General features: G+C 50.0%; 2 protein-coding genes across 4 annotated transcripts in view; both read left to right on the plus strand.

Annotated features, from left to right (window-relative positions):
* Positions 1 to 22295, plus strand: part of ATG16L1 (autophagy related 16 like 1) — a 76510-nt gene that overhangs the window by 52588 nt on the left and 1627 nt on the right. For 2 of the 3 annotated variants that reach the window (XM_042995713.1, XM_042995716.1), the window contains exons 4-14: positions 1577 to 1621; positions 3281 to 3474; positions 5369 to 5428; positions 7513 to 7589; positions 8029 to 8164; positions 9207 to 9291; positions 11639 to 11711; positions 13855 to 13992; positions 16875 to 16952; positions 18572 to 18595; positions 20357 to 20412. In XM_042995713.1, the coding sequence (XP_042851647.1) occupies positions 1577 to 1621; positions 3281 to 3474; positions 5369 to 5428; positions 7513 to 7589; positions 8029 to 8164; positions 9207 to 9291; positions 11639 to 11711; positions 13855 to 13992; positions 16875 to 16952; positions 18572 to 18595; positions 20357 to 20412 (966 nt within the window). The remainder of the gene's footprint in view (positions 1 to 1576; positions 1622 to 3280; positions 3475 to 5368; positions 5429 to 7512; positions 7590 to 8028; positions 8165 to 9206; positions 9292 to 11638; positions 11712 to 13854; positions 13993 to 16874; positions 16953 to 18571; positions 18596 to 20356; positions 20413 to 22295) is intronic. The other variant, XM_042995714.1, reaches the window with a different exon arrangement.
* The window catches only part of DGKD (diacylglycerol kinase delta), a 123952-nt gene continuing 119689 nt past the window's right edge, over positions 18033 to 22295 (plus strand). The window contains exon 1 of the mRNA XM_042995699.1: positions 18033 to 18595. The gene's annotated coding sequence lies outside the window, so the exon portion shown is untranslated. The remainder of the gene's footprint in view (positions 18596 to 22295) is intronic.

A 22295-nucleotide genomic window follows, 5' to 3' on the forward strand; every position in this document is an offset into this window, starting at 1 on the left:
TCAGAGAAGATGTATGTATGGCAAAAAAGAACACGGAAAAATGTTCAACATCATTAGCCACTAGGGAAATGCAAATTAAATCACGGTGAGTTGAAATATCATTATACACCTGTCAGGATGGCTAAAATTAAAAATGGCAACCATACCAAACGGTGGTGAGGATACTGGGAACTGGATCACTCATACATCGCTGGCCGGGATGTAAAGTGGAACAGCTCCTCCGGAAAATAGTTTTGGGGTTTCTTTAAAACTTAAACGTACACTTACCAGATGACCCAGCAATTGCATTCCGGGCACTCATCCCAGAGAAACAAAAACTCACGTCTACACAAAAACCTGTCCACGATTGTTTATAGCAGCTTTATGTGTGACAGCTCCAAGCTGGAAGGAGCCAAAATGTCTCTCAATATGTGAAGAAGGTTAAGCAAGCTGCTGTACATCCATACCGTGAAATTCTACTCGGCAATGAGAAAGAATGAGCCGCTGATACACGCCACAGCTTATGGCTCTCAAGGGCGTTGTGCTGAGCGGGAAGAGCCAGTCTCAAAGGCTATATACCGTGTGATTTCACTTATATAACAATCTAGAGATGGCCAAATTATAGAAATGATAAACTGATGAGTAGTTCCCCGGGGACAGAGGATGGTGGGGGAGGGGATGATCCAAGAGATTGCTCTATGGTGGGGGGAACCTCTTTTTATCGATTGCAGTGGTGGTTACACAAAACTCCACATGAGATAAAATGACTTCAGAACTGTACACACACTGTATCCTGTACCCATGTCAGCTTCCTGGTTTCGATACTGCAGGACGGTTATCTAAGATGTAACCACTGGAAGAGACCGAACGAAGGATACGCAGGGACTCTCTGTGCTATCTTTGCAACTTCCTGCGAATCTATAATTATTTCAAGTAAAATAGCTATTTTTAAAAAGACTGTAAAAAAAAAAAAAAAAAAAACAACCCTGGCATTTTTAGGCACTTGAGGATGAGAATGTCCCTCAGCAGAACATTTTCTGGAAGGTCATTTGGCAATATGTCATCAAAAGCCAAATCCGGTTCTACCATTGATAGATCAAAGATGTATGTAGTAACGATGGTCCTCGCAATACTCGTTATAATGGGGAAAACTGGAAACAACTTAAATGCCCTAACAAGAGGGGGTTAATTAAATAATTTATGGTGCATCCATTCAATGAAGCAATAGCAATGTATAGTCATTAAAATGATTAGTACATTGTGTGTGTGTGTAAGAATAGACGTTTGCAATATATAGTTGCATGAGAAAAGCAGTTAACCGAATAGTATATAGAGTGGGATCTCAATTTTTCAGTAAAATCATCCATATAAGTGTATGTACATTTGGAAAAAAAACCTGTGCCGATATCTTGACAATGGGTATCTCTGAATGGTGGAAATTTGGGTGACTTTGTTCGCTCTTTGCTTAACTCTTTCTGATTTTCCTATAATGAACATGGATTACTGTGTAATTAAAGAACCACAGATAAATATATAAAGAAGGCCTCTGGTCTCTTTCATCTTGTCCACCCTCATTATTCTTTTCCTTTCCGTGTAGATGGTGTCGTGTTGGTGGATCCTGCACTTGTGAAGGGAAAGAAAGGTAAGGCGGGCTTCTTGAACTCTGAGGACCTGGTCTGGTCTGGTCTTGGCTGGCTCTGGGGGCGGAGGGTTGGGGAGCCCGCTGGCGCTCTCTCACACCCATCGCTGCCAGGCCCTGTCGCCCACACTCCCCGGTATAATCTTCAGGACCCTGTCCTGTTCATGTCAGAGCTCATTGTCCTCATTTCCCACATGAAGGTAAAGACCCAAGGGAGTCACTTGTTCAGGGTGGCAGGACAGGTAAACGGTGGACGGAGCGTGGAGAGCAGGTCCGTGGGCTCCATCAGCTCTGTGGTCACCCTGTGCCTTGTGGCTCTCTGCTGGAGGCAAACTCAGGAGGGAAATTGATGGGAAATTGAGCCCTGCTGGAAGGCTCATTTTTTTAAATGCTGAGTGTGGTGGTTCTGAACCACAGCATCACAGCATCCCTGAAGACGTCTGGCAGCTGTGGTGTGTGTGGCAAGTAATTTGGTGCTAATAACAGTTGTGTGAACTAAATTAGGGCAGACCCCAGTTCTCCTTATGATAACGTTACTGACTCTGTTCCATTGTGAATACGCTTTTTTAGAGTGGTTGCTACTGGCAACTACAAGGCGTCATTTCCACCCCTGGATGTGACCACGGAAGCACGTCAGAGGTGGGGCCATCAGCACCCAGGGGTCATGGCAGAAATGGGGTTGAAAACCACCCCTTCTGCTGTCTCTGACTTCCTCCTGGGTATCCTGCTTCCCTCTGGCACCAGGAGGATCCTGGTTTGAGCCCTGACAGCCCACACCCTTGGCCAGAGAAGGCCTCCCGCTCTGAGGGAAAGCACTGTCCAGTGAGGGAGGCATAACGCCCAGGCATCTCTGGGCACCTTCTCTTACAAACACTGGATGAGGGACAGGCAAGTGATCATTGGCTCTTCTGAGCTTAGTGGGGAGGACACAGACAAAATCTGCAACCGATGACTTCTAGGACTTGGGGGCACCACTTCTGATATGCTTCCTGTTCAAGAATAATGAGCTTTGCATGCTTTTATTTACCCCATTAAAGACTGTTGTAAATAGTCCTCCCTCAAAACGTATAGTTTTTATATAATCCATTTTGGTTCACTGGAGGCACAGATTATATCTGTTTGATTAACCTGAATTTGCAGAAGTTTTGGCTTAGAGAATGCTTGATGGGTTTCTGAACAATGTGAAAGAAGCGTTTCTGGGATCTGGTTTCATCTGTCCTCTTGGTCCATAAGGCCCTGGCCAGGGCCTCTGGCAGGCCCCTGTCTGGCACAGGTCTGTTTTGCTCCCTAGTGCTGTTTCCCTCTGCTTATCACCTTCATTCTCAACTCCATGCAGACATCCTGTCCCCAGAAGCCCAGCGACCTCGCACCTCCTGAGGTCCCTGAGCAGGCGGGTCAAGAGGAGGGGGTGATAGGGTGGAGGACACAAGGGAGCCTGAAGGCAAAACAGGCGGTTCATGGAAGGTGCCTCTGTGTCCTCTGACATACACTTTAGAGTAATTAACACAAGCCCCAGGGAAGGTGCTGGATCTGCAGAAACAGGTGGGTGCTGTGGTTCTAGATGCTAATGGGTGGATGTCGGTGGCTGCCCCACACCCACTCAGCCAGGCAGAGGCACCACGCCAGTGGGACAAGCCCATCCTCCTCTTGTCTCCCTTCCAGTGTACGTCTCTCTGACCTGCGCCTTCCGGTACGGCCAGGAAGACATCGATGTGATCGGCCTGACCTTCCGCAGGGACCTGTACTTCTCCCAGGTCCAAGTGTTCCCTCCGGTGGGGGCCGCGGGGGCCCCCACAAAGCTTCAGGAGAGCCTGATGAAGAAGCTGGGGGAGAACACATACCCCTTCCTGCTCACGGTGGGTGACTCCTCTCCCCTCTCCCCTCTCCCCTCTCCCCTGCCCCGGCTCCTTCACCTTCCAGTGCGACCAGGAGCGAAGGAGGAGGGGACAGAGTAATGACTTCACATTTGTGGGCCTTCAAATTGCATCCTTGGAGGAAATTCTAGATTGCACGGGCTGTGATTGTCTTTTTTTAAGTCCTTGAAAATAGCCTCTCAGCCTTTGAAGGCACCATTTCAACCCACGGTTTAAATATTTCCCTTCATCTGACCAGCTAATTACACGGGCACGTTATTCCCTCACTTGCTGATCTATAAAAAGAAAGAAGTGCCCCTCGTTTGGCCTGGACTCGTTCTAGACGTGAAAGGGCTCCCTGCAGGATGGGAGAGCTTACTGAAGTCGGAAGTCGTCTGTACCCTTGACCGCTGTTCAGTGGTCACGGCAGATGAGTGGCTCCACCTCTCCTGGGGCTTTGTCCCACCTGGTGAGACCTGGTGACCCACGGTGCCAGCCTGCGTGCCTCTGAAGACTTGGGCGTGAACTCAGTACAGCCAAAGCAGCTACTGCCGTCCCTATGAGCGTGTCTGTGTGTCTTACGATTATCTATTGCTCCAAAGTTACACGGCTCGGCCTCGAAAGGGAAGGGAAATTCTGACACATGCTGCAACACGAACGAACCTTGAAAACATCAGACTAAGTGAAAGAAGCCAGACACAAAAGGACAGACTGTATGATTCCACCGACAGGAAAGGCCTGGAGCAGTCAGATTAATAGAGACAGAACATAGAATGGCAGGTGCCAGGGAATGGGGCGGGGGGAGGGGGAAGGAATCAGTGTTGACCGGGTACAGGGTTTCAGTTTGGGACAAGAGGAATGTTCTGGAGACGGATGGTGGGGATTATTGCAGAACAAGGTTGGATGAACTTCATGCCAATAAACTATACACTTAAAATGTTTAAGTTTTACATTATGCATTTTACCACAACCTTTTTTTTTTTTAATCACTTAAAAAAAAAAGTTTTGTGGTCGTGCATGTCCTCATGATCTTGTACTGGGAGTTTGAAGTGACGTAACTTTTTTTTTTTTAATGTTTGTTTGTTTGTTTATTTTTGAGACAGAGACGGAAACAGAGACAGAGACAGAGAGACAGAGCACGAGCAGGGGAGGGGCAGAGAGAGAGGGAGACACTGAATCTGAAGCGGGCTCCAGGCTCCGAGCGGTCAGCACAGAGCCCGACGTGGGGCTTGAACTTATGAACCGCAAGATCATGACCTGAGCCGAAGTCAGACACTCAACCGACTGAGCCACTCGGTCGTCCCTGAATTGCCATAACTTTTCAGAGATAACAAGCCAGCATGTATCAAGAACCTTTAAAATGTGATTTTGACCTGATGGTTCCCTTTCTAGCAGCATAGCCTCTGGACTTAATTAGAGAAAATTGTGCTAAGGTAGATGAAGAAGGAGGTTTATTGTAGCATTGTTTATCATGGCAAAAAAAAAAGCAAAGCACCATTTCATGAAGGGCCAGCCTGTGAAGGGGGCTGGCGAAATTAAATGTGGTGTTAACAAAGCCCCAGAAACAGTGGTGCAGAGCTCGCACATAGAAAAACGGTCATAACGCATTCTGAGTAGGGCTAGGGTGGCGATGTGAGCAAAGCAGAGGACAGGACGTGTGCATCATTGGCCTCATTTCTGTAGAGCACACATCTGCATACGTGTTTGTGGGCAAGGGTGCCCATAGGACGCTTGCAAGTTTGTGTCTGTGATGTTATTCCGGGTGACCACGGTGTTTCTGTTTGTTTGTTTTTGTGGTTTTTGCTTGCTCGTCATCGTCTTCCAGTTTTTGTACATTGAGTGCATATTACACGTGGAAGAACCCCCTCTGAACAAAATGATTTGTTTCTTCCCACAGTTTCCTGACTACTTGCCCTGTTCAGTGATGCTGCAGCCTGCTCCACAAGATACGGGGAAGGTTAGTTCAAAAAGAAATGCCATGGATTAATTCATTCCTTCAAAAGACTTTATATATATATATATATATATATATTTTTTTTTTTTTTGAGAGGGGAGGGACAGAGAGAGAGTGGGGAAGAGACAGTCCCAAGCAGGCTACAGTGCTACCAGCACAGAGCCCAACGTGGGGCTCCATCCTATGAATGGTGAGATCGTGACCAGGGCCGAAATCGAGAGTCGGACGCTTCACCCACTGAGCCACCCAGGTGCCCCTCAAAAGACTTTTAAAAATAGCCATATATTGTGGAAAATTTCAAATAGATACAAAAGTAGAGAGACATTCTAATGAATCTGGCCACTGCACTGCGAGGGGCTGGATGGGTCAAGCATGAGCTCCAAAGGAAGAGAGAAGCAAAGGGGCTGAGTGTGTATAAGGAGGAGTGGCCAGGGGGCTCTAAGTGGTGGGCAGAGGCTCTAAGCCTTGAAGGAGGGTGGTGAGGACAGGAGGCGAGAGTGAAAGGTGCCAGGACCCAGGGATTACAGGCCCTGAAATCGGAGGTGTCACGAGCGAGAGGGCTAGACAGGAGTGAAGTGAAGACCAGAGTGGCGAGGCTGATCCCGGAGTACAGAGGGGCACGGTGACAGACGCCACAATCTGGGCAGGGATTTCCGATGTGGGGATCTTGCCCCACTGGTGGTTTGTGAAATCGGTGCAGTGAACCAGAAGGAACATTTGAGAAAAATCGAATAGAATGAAGTAGGATAAAATGGGGAATCTGCACAAACCTCAGTGTTACTTCCCGAGCCATTTCACACACGCATGTCTGTTTACTGGGCCACATTATAAACTTTGCTTCTTACCGTGGGGGTGGCCTGAAACATTTGAAAGCCACTGGTCCAGGAAAACCCAGATGTGGGTGGCCAAGATGGAGGAAGACGAGGTCACTAAATCAGAGTGGGGGACCCTGTGCCAACCCAAGTGCTCCCTCTACTCCATCCCAGCAGCAGGGCTGTGGGCATGAGCTGGGCCCATGGAGGCCCGGGAGGGGAGCGGCTGCACGGCCGAGGGCCTCGGGGCCCTAGAGCTGGGGAGACCCTGGAGCTGGAACGGCAAGAACACCAAGGAGTTTGTCAAATATAAAAAAGAGGGAGACAGAGAGGCTTGAAGCGTTCGGGTAGAAGGAACAGCATGTGTCCAGGGTGGACCAGAGTGAGGGCTTGGCTTGTATAGGCAGCATCTTTAACCAAGTGGGTGCAGGCGGAGCGAGGAGGGACGGAGAGGGCTCGGTCATGCCACTAAGCAGTGCCGGCGTGATGGTGGGTAGTGGTGCCGGTGTGTTTGCGACCTAGATTTCAGACTCGCCACGATTCCACAGCTGCAGAGCCAATGAGGCTGTGGCTGGTATGCCACCATCAACGCAGCTGGCCTCGTGCCCTTTCTCCCTCCGGGCAGTGGGTGAGGGCGGTGCGGCCCCCATGCCCCCCACGAGTGATAATGTGCAGAGACGAGCAGGCTGGGGGGGGGGCCCCGTGCGGCTGGGGGTGGAAGGTGTGGGGGGACGCTTTTGCTTTACCCACGCAACATACCGTTAGGTAGGTCATTTCAACGTTAGCAGACTTTGCTCCAAATTCCATTTCCAGCTTCTCAGCACAAGTTGGAAGAGCCGCCAGCACCAGACCCCCCGGTCCAGCCTGGCCATTGACCGTGCCCCTCCCTGCCCCCCTCCCCCACCCTGGGCCGGGCGTTGGTGGCCGGCATGGGCCGTCGAGGGCCTTCTGTTGCTCTGTGAGCACCTGAGTCTGGCCCCCACTGTAGGTAGTGTGACACACATGCAGGGTCACATCTAGAGGGCCAACTAAATGGGGGGGGGGGGTGGACACCATACATGATCACCTTGGGGGCTTGGGGACCACGGTGTGCTTCTCGTGCTGATGTCATTATTTCCTTACACGGCGAATCTCTCCTCACTGGGGCAGCCCCAAAAAGGACATGGCGAAGATAGAAAGAGAAGGTGCCACATAACATCCCGTGGGCAGTGTGACCCCAGCCCCCAGGAAGGGAGGTGCTGACTCAGGCCTTGTCTCTTCTCTTGCCCCCTGCAGTGCTGTGGGGTCGACTTTGAGGTCAAAGCATTCGCCAGAGACAGCACAGAGGACGAGGAGGACAAAGTGCCCAGGAAGTAAGAGTGTAGCTGTGGGAGGAGGGGTGGTGCTGGGGAGGGGGGGCAAGGAACTAGGGTAGAAAACCACCCCTTGCTTTGGCTCCGTGAACAGGAGCTCTCCCCACAGGGCTGCGTGGCCAGGCAGTCAGGAAAGACTGTCTACGCAAGGGGCGGGTCAGTGGCTGATCATTTGAGGGGTGATGGAGAGGAGTTAGCAACCTCAGGGGTTCACATAAGCCTCTGAAAGACTCCAGATTCCCCCTCCCTCCCTCCCTCCCTCCGTTCCTTCTTCCTTCCTTTCTTTTTAAGTTTATTTATTTTGAGAAAGAGAGCGCACATAAGCGAGAGTGGGAGAGGGGCAGAGAGAGAGGGAGAGCTCTGTCAGCAGAGAGCCTGACGCGGGGCTTGAACTCACAACCTGTGAAATCATGACCTGAGCCCGAATCTTCATCCACAGGAGCTCCGTGCGTTTACTGATCCGCAAAGTACAGCACGCGCCCCTGAAGATGGGCCCCCAGCCCCAAGCAGAGGCCGCCTGGCAGTTCTTCATGTCCGACAAGCCCTTGCACCTTGCGGTCTCCCTTGACAAAGAGGTGAGCAGGTGACAAAGAGGTGTGTCCCGTGTGGGAGCAGGCCTGGGGGACAGGCCCCGGGCCCCCGTCTGCTGTGAGTGTGTGGCACGAGATCTTGTTTCTAGGCACAGTAAAGCACCAGCATTTGTGAGCAGTTGGCATTTTTCATAATTTGGAGCTCGTGGAGGTGACCCTTAGAATAGCGTCCTGCTGGCCACATTCCCCTATACCGCCAGTCCTGACCAACTCGGGAAAGGGGTGGTGGTCTCCACATCCCCCTGCCCCAGACTCTTTTTCGCCCCCTCTGCCCCCACGGGCCTCATTTACCAGTGTAGCACCAGTGGGTGCAGCTTTGCAAATGGTTTACTTCCCCTGGGAAATTTAAGTTTCAACATCATGAGGAAGGGGTGGCTGAATCACGTGAATGTCATCACTCAAGTATGTCACAGTGGAAAAGGGCGAAGAAGCACCAGCCAAGGCCGTCTCTGGTCCTCTGGTTGCCAAGAGCTGGGCACACACATGGGCAAAAGCTCAACATACTGCGTGGTGTGTGTGTGTGTGTGTGCGTGTGTGTGCACGCGCATTCCCGTGTGTGCGCGCGCATTCCCGTGTGTGCGCATGTATGTCCGGGTGTGCCCACCTGGGCCTAGATCATGTGGGGAGCATTGCAGACGGGAGTTTGGCTACTGGGCTCCCAGTGATTCCCAGTCACTGCACTCATCCTGCCCCAAAATGGCCTTATAATTCCGCTCAGGACCCCCACGGCCACCTCTGCCGTGACCCTCAGACCCTCTGCACTGGGTGTTCCAGGCGGGAATACCCTCGCTCCCCTCCACGTTGGTCACCATAGTCTTCCTCAGTTTATGCCACACGCAAGGCAGGCTGTGTTCTGGACTATCACCAAAGGAAACATGTTGCTGTCACTTTCTCTTCCTTGAAAGTGTGGGAGCTCAGTCACTTTTACACTAGTTAAAGGGTTGAGATAAACCTAGAAAAAGCCATGAGATTAAAGATACCACCACTCTCTGTTCCTTTTTTCTGACTTGCCTGCTGACTTTTACAGATCTATTTCCATGGGGAATCCATTACTGTGACCATTACTGTGACCAACAACACAGACAAGACCGTGAAGAAGATTAAAGCATTAGGTAGGACCCTCTTCTCAGAACGGGAGGGTAGTGTCTTCTAGAACTTCTCAGTCTGGTCCTATTTCCCAAGGGTCTCTCCTCTGGTTGGATAAGGACTTCCTGGGTTTTTGGAACTGCCTGTTTATCTATTGTCACGGACAGCAGGGACTTGCTGGAGGCGAGACCTTCAGCATCACCTCCTGAAACCTTGTGTCTGCTTTAGGGCTGTCTTTTGTCTTGAAACAATGTCCCTGACAGGCCATCTTCCATTTTTCCATGCCATGCCTTCCTGGAGGAGCCCCTTGCCAGATCTCCGGGGAAGGCATGGAGTTTTCTCTCTCGGATCAGAAGGAATTTTTGTTGGTAGATACCGCACAGCGCAGTGGGCAAAGCACTAGACTGATAGCCAGAGGCCTGATTTGTGGTCTCAAGCCGTGTGAGTCCTCTCTGAATCCCAGCTGACATCCACGGCCCTGATTCCTGGTCTACCTGCCTGGATTTCATGAGGCTGCAGGGACCGGTCACACTGGAGGTGCTTTGTGAACGGCAAAGCCCTACCGTCTCTGCTGCTGTTGCAACACCACGAGGTGATGACCACGCCTGGCCTCATGCTACTAGCAGGGTGCCTCCTGCCTGCTGTTCTACACACCTCTTCAGCTCAGAGGGCATCAAAGTGCAGGGGATGGTCTGATGTCATGGTCTTACAGGGGCTACGTAAAAAAAGACACAGCAGAATGGCCAGGGAGGGTGACCTGTAAGCTCACTGCTAACTCAAACCCCCCAGTGAGTAAGTTAGATGCAGAGTGTGGATTTTCAATGCTAAATGGGGCGAGTTCCAGGAAAATCAGGATGGTTGATCGCTCGTGTCATACATACACCACTTTCCTCTGTGTTTGTGTGTCCATCATCAGTAAGGAGGTTCAGGAGTTTTGATGAATGCATACTAAGGAATTATAGAGTTTTCCCAATACGAATATGAATGCTCACAGCTTTGTTTTATGTTGGTTATTTCGTCTGCATTTAGTCTTTGTGGGACCTGGAGTTATTTAGCATCTTTTGTGTGTAGTATCCAACATAGTGTTCCACAAAGCAGCAGGATTGAGAAAGTATCATTTGATCCTTTATTTTCTGTTTTGTTTTTTTAATTAATTTTTTATTTTTTAAGTTTATTTATTTATTTTGAGAGAGAAAGAGAGCATGTGTGAGTGGGGGGAGGGCACAGGTGGGGGGGGGAGAGAATCCCAAGCAAGCTCTGCGCTAACAGTACAGAGCCCGACACGAACCTCGAACTCATGAACAGTGAGATCATGACGTGAGCCGAAATCGAGTTGGATGCTTAACAGACTGAGCCACTCAGGCAGCCCCATATCACTTGATACTTTGATTTTAAATTGTTTCTCAAAGTTTTATGGATTCTAACATCGAAGCCATTAATTTTTGAAAGAAGGTTGAATTTTCTGAAGCAAGATGTTAGTAGCTTTAAAAAATTTTTTTCATGTTTTTTTTTTTTTAATTTTTTTATTTTGAGAGAGAGAGCAGGACAGTGGCAGAGAGAGAGAGAGGGAGAGACAGAATCCCAAGCCGGCTGTCCGCTGTCAGCGAAGAGCCCAATGCAGGGCTCAGTCTCACAAACTGTGAGATCATGACCTGAGCCCAAATCAAGAGCCGGACGCTTAACCAACTGAGCCACCCGGGGTCCCCTTTAGTAGCTTTTTATATGCTGGGTACTGTGCTGAGTGCTTCACGCAAATTGTTTCTTTTAATCCTCAAATTTGGTTTTAACAGAGATTAAAAATTATCTTTTTGATCATCACAACAACCATGTAAGTTAGATACAATTATCTCCCCCATTTTGCTGATGGGGAAATTGAGGCTTAGACGAGCTAAGTAACTCACCCTGCGGCTCATGGCTAAGCTGGGATTTGAGCCCAAGTAGTCTGGCTCCGGAGCCTACCTTCCTGTCAGTCTTATGCTGCCGGCAGGTGGTTTCTAGCTTGAACAACGAGAAGGAGGCGCTCATTAAATAAGATAGTGTTGGAAAAAGGTGGGTTTGGAGACAGAGCAACTGGTGAGTTCCAGAACACTTGGAAGGATACCCAGGGGTATGCTGTGGGCTCTGCAGAGAGGGGTCTCCCAAGAGGTGCCATTTGAGGGAGGCTGGCCCATGGCTGGGAGCTGCCACAGAGCAGGTGATTGGTGAACAGAAGTGTCCTGAGCACAGAACCCAGAAACCTCAGCCTTAAAGCCGAGCCTGAGAAGTACAGTCCAAGAGCCACTGGAGAGGGAAACCAACCGTGTCCCCCGCAGGCTCCATGCACATGTGCGGAGGACCCCACGTCGAATCACCACCCCTGTCCCTCCTTTGCAGTGGAACAAGTGGCCAACGTGGTTCTTTACTCGAGTGATTATTACACCAAGCCGGTTGCCGAGGAGGAAACACAGTGAGTCGCTTGTTGGGTTTCTACTTCCTGGACAGCTCAGGCTTCTTTGTCAAGTTCCCCTTTCATTCACGCTGAAGAGGGAAGTAGGATGCTTCGCTTCCTTCCTTTTGTCTCACTTCAAGGGCTGCAAAGAAAGTTCCATTCTCACTCACAAGAGTTCTGCGAGGTCTCGCTCACAAGGGATGATGGAAAGGAGAGGAATAAAGATCCAAATGTCCAAGTGGGAAGAGGTGGGACTTTCTGTTGATCCTTGGAATACGTTGGTAGGAATTTGGATCCTATTTCTGCCCCCAGAGCAGATAAGCAAATGATCTCTCAGCTCAAGCGAGGGTTCTCTGTGTTTTGATCTTCAGCTCAATTTGAAAATGTGGTACCAGTGACAGCCGGTTCCAATGATAGATCAGTTCTGAGCCCGGCATCGTGAATCATTTCTCTCCCTTCATTAGAATCAGAAACAGATGAGAATCCTGTGATGGCGTCTTCACGCTGGAGCGAGAGACCTGCCCGGTTTTGCTCCCCGCTTTTCATTCCCACACAGGCCACTGGGGTGACGCCTCTCCCAGAGCGTGTCGCTTGGGCGGGTCTGTTCCTCTTTGTCTTGCTGGTGTGTCTAAGCACCGTTGTATGCAAAAAATATTACCAGAGTTACAGGAAGGGGACTGGTGAGGAAAGACAGACTGATTCAGCAAGAGAACATGACGTCAAGTTTAAAAGACAACTTTGGAATAAACTATTACTCAAAGCAGATCTGGCCTCAGGTTTAAATATAGATCCAGAGGGGAGGGAGGAGGAAAGAGCTGTAAGTCGCCAGCTGCTCCCTTGGTGCTGGGCTGGTGGGGCCTGTTCTCCTTTGCAGGTGCGTCCTCGTACATCCTCGTGTCCCGGAGTCCCCCGGGCTCACCTTTGGCACATGCTCAATGATGAGAGGAGAAAATGGCCCCTGGCCGAGTTTTTCTCTCAGAGAGCCCATTATCTGGTCTTCTTCTCAGCAGTTCGGTGCATTTTGGAGCAAATGATTCCCAGGAAACTGGCCATCATTCTAGGCCCCCCCCTCCCCCCCACCAAGGGTGGGAGGCAGGGAGACTGAAAAACCTGGGCCGGATGGTGCCCACGGGTCTCTGACTAGAAGCCACTCAGAAGGCTGTAGAGCCTGAGTCACCGTCCCTGAACCCTGGGGCACCCAGGACCCTGGGGGCCGACTCCTGGGATGTGTTTTCGGGGCCCCTCTCTGCCTTCTCCTGGCTGGGTACAAGGATGGAGGGTGTGCCAGGAGCACTGACACAGGCTGCGGGCTGGCCGGGCCCTGCGGCCGCGTGACCGCTCTTGGGCATAGGCCTGGTGTGCGCCATGCGGGTGAATGGCAGAGCCAGTCCTGCAGCCTCAGTTCCACATTCTCGCTCCATGAGCCAGGGATGCTCCAGACCCCTTGCTGCTGTGTCCCCAGCTCCATCCCCGACCTGCAGACCCACGGTTTGTCATGGGCTCCCTGTGTCTGTCAGATGCTGAGAAACTCACCACCCGGCCAGTGACAGGGAAGCTCTGGGAGAGACAGAGCACGTGTGCCTTGAATCCAAACCAGTCCAGTCTGTGGGGCTCACAGAGGGCCGCACCGCGCCCTCCTCAGCGATCCATTCCCCTGGACACGTGCCACACCTCCTGGTGTGGTCCCTGAACCTTGTGCTAGTCAGTCTCATTTAACCCCACAAAATACTCCAGAAATTCAGTGACTCAGAACAGGATGAGGAAGGAATGTCCTAATGTTGCTGGCGGCCTTTTTTTTTTTTTTAATGTTTATTTATTTTTGAGAGAGAGAGAGACAGAGCACAAGCAGGGAAGGGGCAGTGAGAGGGAGACACAGAATCCGAAGCAGGCTCCAGGCTCTGAGCTGTCAGCACAGAGCCCGACGTGGGCTCGAACTCAGGGACCGCGAGATCACGACCTGAGCCGAAGTCGGACGCTTAGCCGACTGAGCCACCCAGGCGCCCCAACTGCTAGCCCATTTTGAGCTGCCATAATGCTTGTTGTAAAGCAAGTGCTCAGATACCTGAACCGTCTTCCCTGTGGGTTGCAGGGAACTTGGATCCAATGGTTGCTTCATGACCATAAGAACAGTTGGCCAAATATCCTGTCTTTCTTCCTGCAGAGAGAAAGTGCTACCAAACAGCACTCTGACCACGAGACTGACACTGTTGCCCTTGCTGGCCAGCAACCGTGAGAGAAGGGGGATCGCCCTGGATGGGAAGATCAAGCACGAGGACACGAACCTGGCATCCAGCACCATGTGAGTCCTTGTAGCTCAGGAGACGGGCCCCTGGGACTCAGTGCAGGGGTGGTGCCCGTCTGCCTCCCTCCTCATCTCACCCCGTGGTCTCACGGGCCCACGTGTGGCATGATGGCTGTCCAGCTCCACTGTGTCCAGTCTGGGCCACCCTGGGCAGATTACGTGAGCTGAGAACCTCAGTTTTCCTGTCTTTGCGGTGGGGGGTGCTGCCTTTCCTCCTGGAGAGGTTTAGGATGACTATGGGAGACAATCCATGGACAGTGTGGTGCTTGGGATGCAGTGAGTGTTCCAGAAATGTCAGCCGTTCCCTTCTAAAAGTATCACTCGCTAGTGTGGCGCCCTTCGCATATAATAAACTTCGTAATGCAGTTGGCCGCACGAATGACGGAAATGTCATTTATTCATTTCTACCAGGAAAGGTAAAGAACAGGAAGTGCTGGTAGCTACAGATGTCAATTAAATTTAAATGAAGTTCACTGATCTGCTGACCCCAACTCAAAGAACCGCTGGCTGCATTCAGCCAGCGGATCTAGCAAAACCAAGAGTGAAGCTTCAAGGTCAACTCTCCACTGCCACTTCTGGCCATCTTTGGAGGCTTCCACTCCCAGAGCATGTCTGTTGGGGAGCCCTGAGTGTTTGGGCGGAGCCGCGGCCGAGGCTCAAGGCCCACTGGCTGCCGTCCCCCATGTGGCGCGCTGGGGCTCCCTCCATGGCCCCAGCAGGCCACCTCCAAGGTGATGCCGTCGGGCAGAGGATCGCCTGTTTGACCTCCATGACCCCATAGCTCAGTAGCACACGTTCTCTGAGACAACAGTGGGGTCAGCAGACATTTGGCAGAAAGCAGCATCACAGGAGTCAAAGGATTTTCTGAGGGTACTTTGCCGAGTTGGTATGTTGGATTCTCAGGCGCTTTGGTGAAGGTCTAGGAGACTGACGCTAGGTCAACTTATTCCAGGGTGTGTGATCACCACATCAGCAATGGCACGCCGCCTTTGTGAAAATGTTTTAGGGTTCACGGGCTATTTCACAAACATGTAAGTTGTCCACACTTTTGTGTGGAAGGTGAGTTTATACTCATTTTTTGAATAAGGAAATTGAAGTTCAGCCAGAAGGGAGCAGCTTGACTAAGGTCACCTGGTCAGTTGATGACACAGCAAAGTCCACCCCTAAACCTGAGTCCTTTACTTACCCCCACCTTAAGGGCTGTCTTCCAGGGCTCTGGAAAGCAACAACCACAGCAGAACCCAGATTAACCAATCTGTGTGTGTGTGTGTGTGTGTGTGTGTGTGTGTGAGAGAGAGAGAGAGAGAGAGAGAGAGAGGGAGAGAGAGAGAGACAGATAGACAGACAGACAGACAGACAGAGACAGGAAGAGACAGACACAGAGATGGAGATAGAGAGACTAGGGGGGAGCAGACAGCCTAACGCATTCAAGGAAAATGGCAGGGGAGAGAGTCTGCAGGATATTCTCAGGCATGAGACGAAGCACATTCTCTTCCCCAGCTATTTGACCCCATTCAGTACAAGTCAGAGAGTCAGTCCTGGCAACGGGGTAGGGTCTCAGGCTTGTATCCCTTTTTGCCCCCTTTGGTGGCAACCTCTCTCTATTGAGTGACCACATCCACGGTTCCAGACAAAGGCATTTGCCCTTCGCAAGGAGCTCCAGGCACTAATGAGCCGATGGAGTCTTCAGGGGGCATCACGGCTCTGGGAGCAACGTCCAAGGTGCATCCCATCACGTGAGATGGATCCCTGGGCTGGGGTCTTTGGGCCCAGAACGTGCCCTGCACTCTCTCAGACCCTTCTCACACCTGTCAGCACAACCATTCCCCCTGCGTTCTGCCTCAAGCCTTCAGCTTTCTTGGCCACGTTATCTATTGTCATTCACACTGTTCCAGTTAGCATGTCATGATGTTTTTCAGACCATAACTCCTGTGACTGGGCATCCGGGAATACTTAATGTCCCCACATCAGACCAATGAGACGATAATCTGTGTTGCCGATGCCCAGCACGGTGCCTATCAGACAGCAGGAGCTCAGCACCTGATAGTAGAACCTGAAATGGAGTTTCCGTTGAGGAAAGTTAGACGGCACTGTCTCTGGGGCACACGTGATGGCCCCACGCACCACGTTCACTCGATATTGCTTCAACACGGTGCTGGGTGCTGGGGACACAGGGCCAGAGCACAAAGGAGAGAGACCCAAGCTGCTTGGTGGGTGTCCAGGAAGACTTCACAAAGGAGGCTCAACTTCAACTTGAGATCTTAGAGAGCAGAGGAGGAAGGCATTATGTTTGGCAAGGTGGGCACATGGGAGACGCTGAGGCATAGCAGGGCCTGAGGTGGCAAAAGCAGGCAAGGCCAGCCCCCAGACTGCCTCCCAGGCCATGCTAGGACTTGACCCCGGGAGAGCTCTCTGGCTGCAGGGTGGCTGAGAGCTCAGGGAAGGAGCCTGGCCTGTGGGAGGTAAGTTACTGAGATAATATAGGCAGGAAAGGTCAATGAGGGACTCGTTGGTTGGCCCAGGGAGGGACTCGGTAGATGGCAGGTGGGGCAGAGGGAGGAGCCGAGGAGAATAGGGGTTTCTGGCTGATAAGCCGGTGGATGAGCATCAGTGGAGACAGAGCAGGGAGAACCAGGAAGCACACTGTGGCCTCTGAACGTCCAGGGGGAAAATGCCAGGCTACAATGCAGGAAAGGAATCCCCTTCCCTGAGTAAGGAAAGTTCTAGGACTTTGACAGCTTGATTGAGTTCACCGGTTCCTTGAGAAGATGCCCCCCTTGTAATAGGCTTGTATGGAGGTGAGGGCTTTGTTCATCCATCCGGCTCTTGCTTTCTGCTGCTGCACTACATCCTTCCCCTTTTCCCTTCTGTTTGAGCAGACTGAAGGAGGGCATAGACCGGACTGTCCTGGGCATCCTGGTGTCTTACCACATCAAGGTGAAGCTCACGGTGTCAGGGTGAGTGTCCAAGATGCAACGCTGTCTGCTGTCGTGGCCTTTCCCGGTCTGAACTGACCCTTCCTTAAATGATTGATTAGGGGCCAGAAAGTAAGAAAGGTTTGCAGATTCAATCGCTGACCAAGTAGAGGTTTGGACAGATCCTACCCGTCTGGCTGTCAATTCTGTCTGATATGACAGCACGTGGAAAAAAGTAGAAAAGCGAACTACGAAGGACGTGCCCTGTTAGTACTGCTTGGCAAAAGTGAGCATGGAATGCTCACGCGGTGGAAGTTGATATGCAAAAAAGGGAAATAAGTTTAGCACTATGTTGCCCTGCAGGAGGGAATGGCCACTGCAGACACACTCCGGGCAGATCTTCATGCCTGCATCTCAGGAGGCAACCATCCATAATGGGAACACCTTTCCTTCCTCCCCAGCATGTAATCACAGGATTTGGGAGTCTCTTTCTCATAATGAGAGCACAGATACCTCAGATTTCTGGAGAACTGATTTTCCTTTTTTTTTTTTTTTAAATTTAAATTTTATTTATTTATTTTTAATTAATTTACTTTGAGGGGGCGCCTGGGTGGTTCAGTCAGTTACACATCTGACTTCAGCTCAGATCATGATCTCATGGTTCATGAGTTCGAGCCCCGCATCGGGCTGTGTGCTGACAGCTCAGAGCCTGGAGTCTTCTTCGGATTCTGTGTCTCCCTCTCTCTCTGCCTTTCCCCCTGCTCGCACTCTTTCTCTCTCTCTCTGTCTCTCAAAAATAATAAATACACGTTAAACATTTTTTATTTACTTTGAGAGACAGAGAGAGAGAGAGAGAGCTAGGGAGGGGCAGAGAGACACAGAGAGAGAGAATCCCAAGCAGGCTCCACACTGTCAGTGTGGAGCCTATTCAGGACTCGAACTCACGAACCACGAGATCATGACCTGAGCTGAAATCTAGAGTCAGATGCTCGACCTACTGAGCCACCCAGGCAGCACCCTCCCCCCTCCCTTTTTTTAATGAGATGAACTTCTATTTAAAAAATCTCATCAGAAGGAAAAACTTTGAATTCTCCTTTTCCTTTCGAAATCTATTGCCAAAGGCTCTGGCCTTTCACCTTGCCATCACCTTTCGCTTGCCATCAAAGGCAAGTCCGGGCATATTTTCCATAAATCTAAGTCGATAAAGAGCTGCCCAAACGTTGCTTCGGACAACAAAATAGAGCATGGGTTGATTTCACAAATTTTGTTACTACGGTGTCCATATGTGTAGTGTTTTTCAAAGTGTGTAGCATTTTCTTTGATTTTCTCTGAGAGGATCTAAAGCATTCAACAGAGTTTCTTTTAGCAGTCAAGATAAGTGAATAACAGGTATTTCGCAATGACCTTTGTGGTTTATTCTCGAACATCAGGGCTTGGACCCAAGTGATTCCTCTTTTTCGCTAATCCGCCTGAGAAAGAGATGAAAACACAAGTAGAGAGGATTAGTTGAGTTGCCTGTTACGGGGACGCAGGATCCCTAACCTACGGGTAGGTTGTGAGTGAGGAGCGTGCCTGGGACAGGTCCACCGCTGAATAATGGGAAATAAGGTCACGTTACCATTGGGACAGTCACCAGCCCTGTTTGCTTTTGTGTTTTCTAGCCTTCTTGGAGAGCTGACCTCTAGGTAAGCCTCGTCACCTTCCTTCCCTGCCCGATTCCCAGGATATCGCAGGGGACCAAATCTGAGGTTCAAAACAGTAGCAGTGAAATCCGGTTTATTGGCAGTTATGCTCAGAGGTGTTATGAAATGATGCCCACTTGCCTTTAGGATGCATCATGTGAACCTTGCCTCGTCGGTGTGAGGCTGGGGATATTTCCCCCCGAGACTGCAAGCCGGGCCTCCCCTGGGCAGGGACACATAGCTACACACACACTCAGAGAGCTGGCGTGCTCCAGGCCACTGCCTTTGTGTCTGTGTGTCTGTGTGTAACACAAAAGCTGACCATTTTAACCATTTGGTTTTATTTTATTATTTATTTATTTACTTAGGCATTTATTTTTTAATGTTCATTTTTGAGGGGGGGAGGGGCAGAGAGAGAAAGGCGGAGAGACCCAGAATCCCAAGCAGAATCACAGCCCCATGTGGGACCTGACCTCACGGCCTGGAAGATCACCACCTGAGCCAAAGTGGGATGCTTAACCGACCGAGCCCCCCAGGCGCCCCTCATTGTACCCATTTTAAAATGTACAATTCAGTGGCATCGAGGACCTTCAGAATGTTGTGCCATGGCTACCACTATCTGTCTCCTTCATATTTTTACCACCCGAAAAGGAAACCCCAGACCTGTTAAGTGGGCTCTCCCATTTCCCCCTTTTCCTGGTCCCTGGCCACCCCCAATCTTCCTCCCTCTATGGACTTGCCTACTCTGGGTATTTCCTAAACGGAATCAGACGGTATTCGTCCCTCTGTGGCTGGCTCCTGTCGCTGAGCGTCATGGTTTCGCCGTTCATCTGTGAGGTAGCCCGTGTCAGTGTTTCATTCGTTTTGTGGCTGAGCAGTATTCCACTGTGTGGGTGGACCACGTTTTGTTCATCTGTTCATCAGCGGGTGGACATTTGGGTGGTTTCCGCCTTCTGGGTGTTGTGAATGGTAACGGTTACCTTTTATAAATCGTGTCCACAGAGGCAGGGTAAGGGATGTTTGAGGCAGGCACTGACCTTACATAGTCCTTCCCTCAGACCCTTACCATCTCCATCCCTCGCACGGGACCCAGGGTACATCTTTCCTCCCAGACCTCACCTGTACTGGGGACTGACGAGAGTGGCCTTATAAACAGATGGGCTTTGATGGAAGCTGGCAGGGGGAGGCCGTGGGTCCTGGGTGAAGCAAGGAGAGACCCTCGTTTTTCATCACCCTTTCCTTTCCATTCTTCCTTGGTCCAGATTTCCCTTCTGTTCTCCTTCCTGACCCCTTTCCTCCCTTCTTTTTGTATAAATTCCAAGTCTTCCCGAAGCCTTTCAGCTTCTGGAATTTGGAGGGCCCTACTCATCTCTGTTCTCTCTAGCAAGCGACTATGTGACTGTTAATGTGGAGTTAACATTTAAAAAGTCGTGTACGGTTTTGCCAGATTTTTTCCAAAACCATCCTTTCTCCAGGATTTCACCTCTCCTCTCCCCACGACATCATGTCACTGAAACTAGAAACCAGGAGGGATGGGGAGCCTACAAATCCTAGCTGTCTCTGCCAGGCCTAAGTGAACTTTCTGGACCACATTCCAGGGAATACATTTAAGATTCCTACTTGACCACTTCCTGATTTCTGGTTTGTTTTGTTTCGAATCACGCTGAATCCTCTGCCAGCTGGGAATCTCTGCAGCCACAGCTCTTCTCCACGTGATTTGTAATAGTGCACGTGTTCTCACCTATCTGCATTCTTTTTTTCTAGTGAAGTGGCCTCTGAGGTGCCTTTCCGCCTCATGCACCCCCGGCCCGAGGACCCAGGTCAGTCACACGTTGTCGTGGTTTTCTCTAACCGTTTACTGTTTGCAGATTTCTTATTTATCCATTGGTAGTCATTCCTGATCGAGTCTCTGGGTGTCTCTGGGCGTAGGTACAACAGGTGATGGTTTGCCATCCTCAAGGTGCCCCGGGCCAGCCCACAGGGGAGGATTTATCCCCTCAGCCATGAGCCATGGCCTGTCTACCTTCAGTTAGAACGCGGAGGACAGGGCATCCCTCCTCTTGGACATGGGCTCTCTTGTTGGGTTGGGTCAGGAATGATTTATTTTTATTATTATTATTATTTTGTTAACATTTATTTATTGTTGAGAGACAGAGACAGAGCACGAGCAGGGAAGGGACAGAGAGAGAGCCAGACACAGAATCTGAAGCAGGTTTCAGGCTCTGAGCTGTCAGCACAGAGCCCGATGTAGGGCTTGAACCCACAAACCATGAGATCATGAGCTGAAGTCGGATGCTTAACCAACTGAGCCACTCAGGCGCCCTGATCAGGAATGATTTAAAAGCAGAAGCTCAAGTGGGAATAGAACCTGACTGAGATTGAAAGAAAACGTAGGCAAAAAACGCATTTAAGAGGCTGAGACTTTTGCATTTCATGGGAAAACATTAACAGGCATTTAAGATGCCTGACGAGTATTTTGGACAGTGATTTTTGACAGGATTATCGTGAGAGCACTGAAAATACCAGAAAAGAGTGTCAGGCCGAGTTCCTGACACCTTGGCTCTCCTTTGAATTGCAAATCTGTTGGCTCTTGTATGGCTGTCTGAAGAAAACGAAGCCAGGGTTGTACGACTCTGTGAATATACTAAAAACCACTGGAGTGTGCATGTAAGTCGGTCAATTGTGTGGTATAGGAATTAGATCTCAACACGGCTCTTTTAAAGGAAGTAAACGGAGCAGCAAACAGCACACAGGCGCGAGCTCAGAAATTCTGGGGGAAAATTCTCCACTGTGTTAACGTTAAGGTGGCTGAGTTGGCAGGAAAGGAAAATAGACTTGGGTGAATGAGAACCCTCCCTAGTTAGAGCAACAAAGAATATTTTAAGTAAAAGTGTTATAAACAGGGCCGCCTGGCTGGCTCATTCGGTGGAGCGTACGACTCATGATCTTGGGGATGTGAGTTCACGCACCACGCTGGGTGTAGAAATTACTAAACAAACAAACAAACAAACAAAAGTGGTATAAACAAGGAAGATTTATTTTTCTTACACTTTCTAGGTTTTTACATATTGATCATGAAATGGCATTTAGACATTAGAATGAGCCCCACCCCCGTACTCATTTTGGGTTGGTCTCAAAAATACTTTGTCTCAAGGTATTTTTTTCCAAATGTTTTGGATTCAAATAGTCAATGTACTTTGGGGGAAAAGTAGTCTGGCCACATTTTTCTTATTCCTATATGCTGGCATCATTCAGATACTATTTTTTAACTCTGTGAGATTGAGATGCATTCTGGTCCCTTCCAAGGACATTTAAAAAGAATATTTTAAAACTATGACCTGAGGGGATGTCACCATTTATGCCAGAATGTTTTCTAAAGCTGTGAACAGACTTTTCAACTTCACTTGGGGGAAAATGGGGCTCTTCCTTTTTTGGGTATGACATTTTCGTGTTTCAGTCATTGGGGCCCTCCCTTTGAACATATCACAACATCAAGACTACACAATGATCTTTTATGCTGTGAGATTTCAGGGGGAAAGGACAAATCACGCCATGGCCTCAAAATTCTGACTTTGCAGTCCGGATTCTGATTTGAGTCACAGATGTTTCATTCACAGGAGTGCACACATCTTACCTGTCTAGTTCCTGGCTCTGAGTTAGACAGGTAGACTGAGCAGGAAAGGTGTAACTTATAGCTAAGAAG

Source organism: Panthera tigris, chromosome C1 (assembly GCF_018350195.1).
Source record: "Panthera tigris isolate Pti1 chromosome C1, P.tigris_Pti1_mat1.1, whole genome shotgun sequence".
Classification (NCBI taxonomy): domain Eukaryota; kingdom Metazoa; phylum Chordata; class Mammalia; order Carnivora; family Felidae; genus Panthera; species Panthera tigris.